We start from the raw sequence: 2,415 nt of genomic DNA on the forward strand, positions 1-2,415 counted from the left end.
GGCTTACTCAGTGTATGGTCTGTACCAAACCAAAGATATGGCGTTGTAACCAAAGTTGTGTTATACTAAACAACACACGAGGCTTACTCAGTGTATGGTCTGTACCAAACCAAAGTTATACTAAACAACACACGAGGCTTACTCAGTGTATGGTCTGTACCAAACCAAAGTTATACTAAACAACACACGAGGCTTACTCAGTGTATGGTCTGTACCAAACCAAAGTTATACTAAACAACACACGAGGCTTACTCAGTGTATGGTCTGTACCAAACCAAAGATATGGCGTTGTAACCAAAGTTGTGTTATACTAAACAACACACGGGCTTACTCAGTGTATGGTCTGTACCAAACCAAAGATATGGCGTTGTAACCAAAGTTGTGTTATACTAAACAACACACGAGGCTTACTCATGTGTCTGTCTGTGAAACTAAACAACACACGAGGCTTACTCAGTGTATGGTCTGTACCAAACCAAAGTTATACTAAACAACACACGGGTACTCAGTGTATGGTCTGTACCAAACCAAAGTTATACTAAACAGCACACGAGGTACTCAGTGTATGGTCTGTACCAAACCAAAGATATGGCGTTGTAACCAAAGTTGTGTTATACTAAACAACACACGAGGCTTACTCAGTGTATGGTCTGTACCAAACCATAGATATGGCGTTGTAACCAAAGTTGTGTTATACTAAACAACACACGGGCTTACTCAGTGTATGGTCTGTACCAAACCAAAGGTATATAACTAAACAACACACACGAAGGCTTACTCAGTGTATGGTCTGTACCAAACCAAAGTTATACTAAACAACACACGAGGCTTACTCAGTGTATGGTCTGTACCAAACCAAAGTTATACTAAACAACACACGAGGCTTACTCAGTGTATGGTCTGTACCAAACCAAAGTTTATATACTAAACAACACACGAGGCTTACTCAGTGTATGGTCTGTACCAAACCAAAGATATGGCGTTGTAACCAAAGTTGTGTTATACTAAACAACACACGGGGCTTACTCACGAAGGCATCATCATTTCTAATCACCAAGGCATCATCATTTCTGATCACCAAGGCATCACCATTTCTGATCACCAAGGCATCACCAAGGCATCATCATTTTGATCACCAAGGCATCACACATTTCTGATCACCAAGGCATCATCACTTTTGATCACCAAGGCATCACCATTTCTGATCACCAAAGCATCATCACTTTTGATCACCAAGGCATCACCAAGGCTTTTGATCACCAAGGCATCATCACTTTTGATCACCAAGGCATCATCACTTTTGATCACCAAGGCATCATCACTTTTGATCACCAAGGCATCATCACTTTTGATCACCAAGGCATCATCACTTTTGATCACCAAGGCATCATCACTTTTGATCACCAAGGCATCATCAAGGCATGATCACCAAGGAATCATCAATTATTCTGATTACCAAGGCATCATCACTTTTGATCACCAAGGCATCATCACTTTTGATCACCAAGGCATCATCACTTTGATGATCACCAAGGCATCATCACTTTTGATCACCAAGGCATCATCACTTTTGATCACCAAGGCATCATCACTTTTGATCACCAAGGCATCATCACTTTCTGATCACCAAGGCATCATCACTTTTGATCACCAAGGCATCATCACTTTTGATCACCAAGGCATCATCACTTTTGATCACCAAGGCATCATCACTTTTGATCACCAAGGCATCATCACTTTTGATCACCAAGGCATCATCACTTATTCTGATCACCAAGGCATCATAACTTTTGATCACCAAGGAATCATCACTTTTGATCACCAAGGCATCATCACTTTTGATCACCAAGGCAACATCATTTCTGATCACCAAGGCATCATCACTTTTGATCACCAAGGCATCATCACTTTTGATCACCAAGGCATCATCATTTCTGATCACCAAGGCATCATCACTTTTGATCACCAAGGCATCACCAAGGCATCATCATTTCTGATCACCAAGGCATCACCAAGGCATCATCACTTTTGATCACCAAGGCATCATCATTTCTGATCACCAAGGCATCATCATTTCTGATCACCAAGGCATCATCACTTTTGATCACCAAGGCATCACCAAGGCATCATCATTTCTGATCACCAAGGCATCATCATTTCTGATCACCAAGGCATCATCACTTTTGATCACCAAGGCATCACCAAGGCATCATCATTTCTGATCACCAAGGCATCATCATTTCTGATCACCAAGGCATCATCACTTTTGATCACCAAGGCATCACCAAGGCATCATCATTTCTGATCACCAAGGCATCATCATTTCTGATCACCAAGGCATCACCAAGGCATCACCAAGGCATCATCACTTTTGATCACCAAGGCATCATCACTTTTGCACCAAGGCATCATCAT

At 41.6% G+C, this 2,415-nt stretch overlaps 1 protein-coding gene across 1 annotated transcript; it reads right to left on the bottom strand.

The window, feature by feature from the left end:
• Positions 1-1,143: 1,143 nt before the first annotated feature.
• Positions 1,144-2,415, bottom strand: LOC138305128 (S-antigen protein-like). Its single transcript, XM_069245528.1, has 3 exons — positions 2,345-2,415; positions 1,617-1,955; positions 1,144-1,393 (listed from the first exon to the last, which is right to left on the bottom strand). The coding sequence occupies exons 1-3, from the start codon at positions 2,413-2,415 to the stop codon at positions 1,144-1,146; spliced, it is 660 nt and encodes a 219-aa protein (XP_069101629.1).

Source organism: Argopecten irradians, chromosome 12 (assembly GCF_041381155.1).
Source record: "Argopecten irradians isolate NY chromosome 12, Ai_NY, whole genome shotgun sequence".
Taxonomy (NCBI): domain Eukaryota; kingdom Metazoa; phylum Mollusca; class Bivalvia; order Pectinida; family Pectinidae; genus Argopecten; species Argopecten irradians.

Coding starts and splice junctions, on each gene's coding strand:
- LOC138305128 (XM_069245528.1), bottom strand. CDS start 2,415: ATGATGATGCCTTGGTGCAAAAGTGATGATGCCTTGGTGATCAAAAGT. Junction 1,956..2,344: donor GATGCCTTGGTGATGCCTTG/GTGATGCCTTGG, acceptor GGTGATCAAAAG/TGATGATGCCTTGGTGATCA. Junction 1,394..1,616: donor GATGCCTTGGTGATCAGAAA/GTGATGATGCCT, acceptor GGTGATCAAAAG/TGATGATGCCTTGGTGATCA.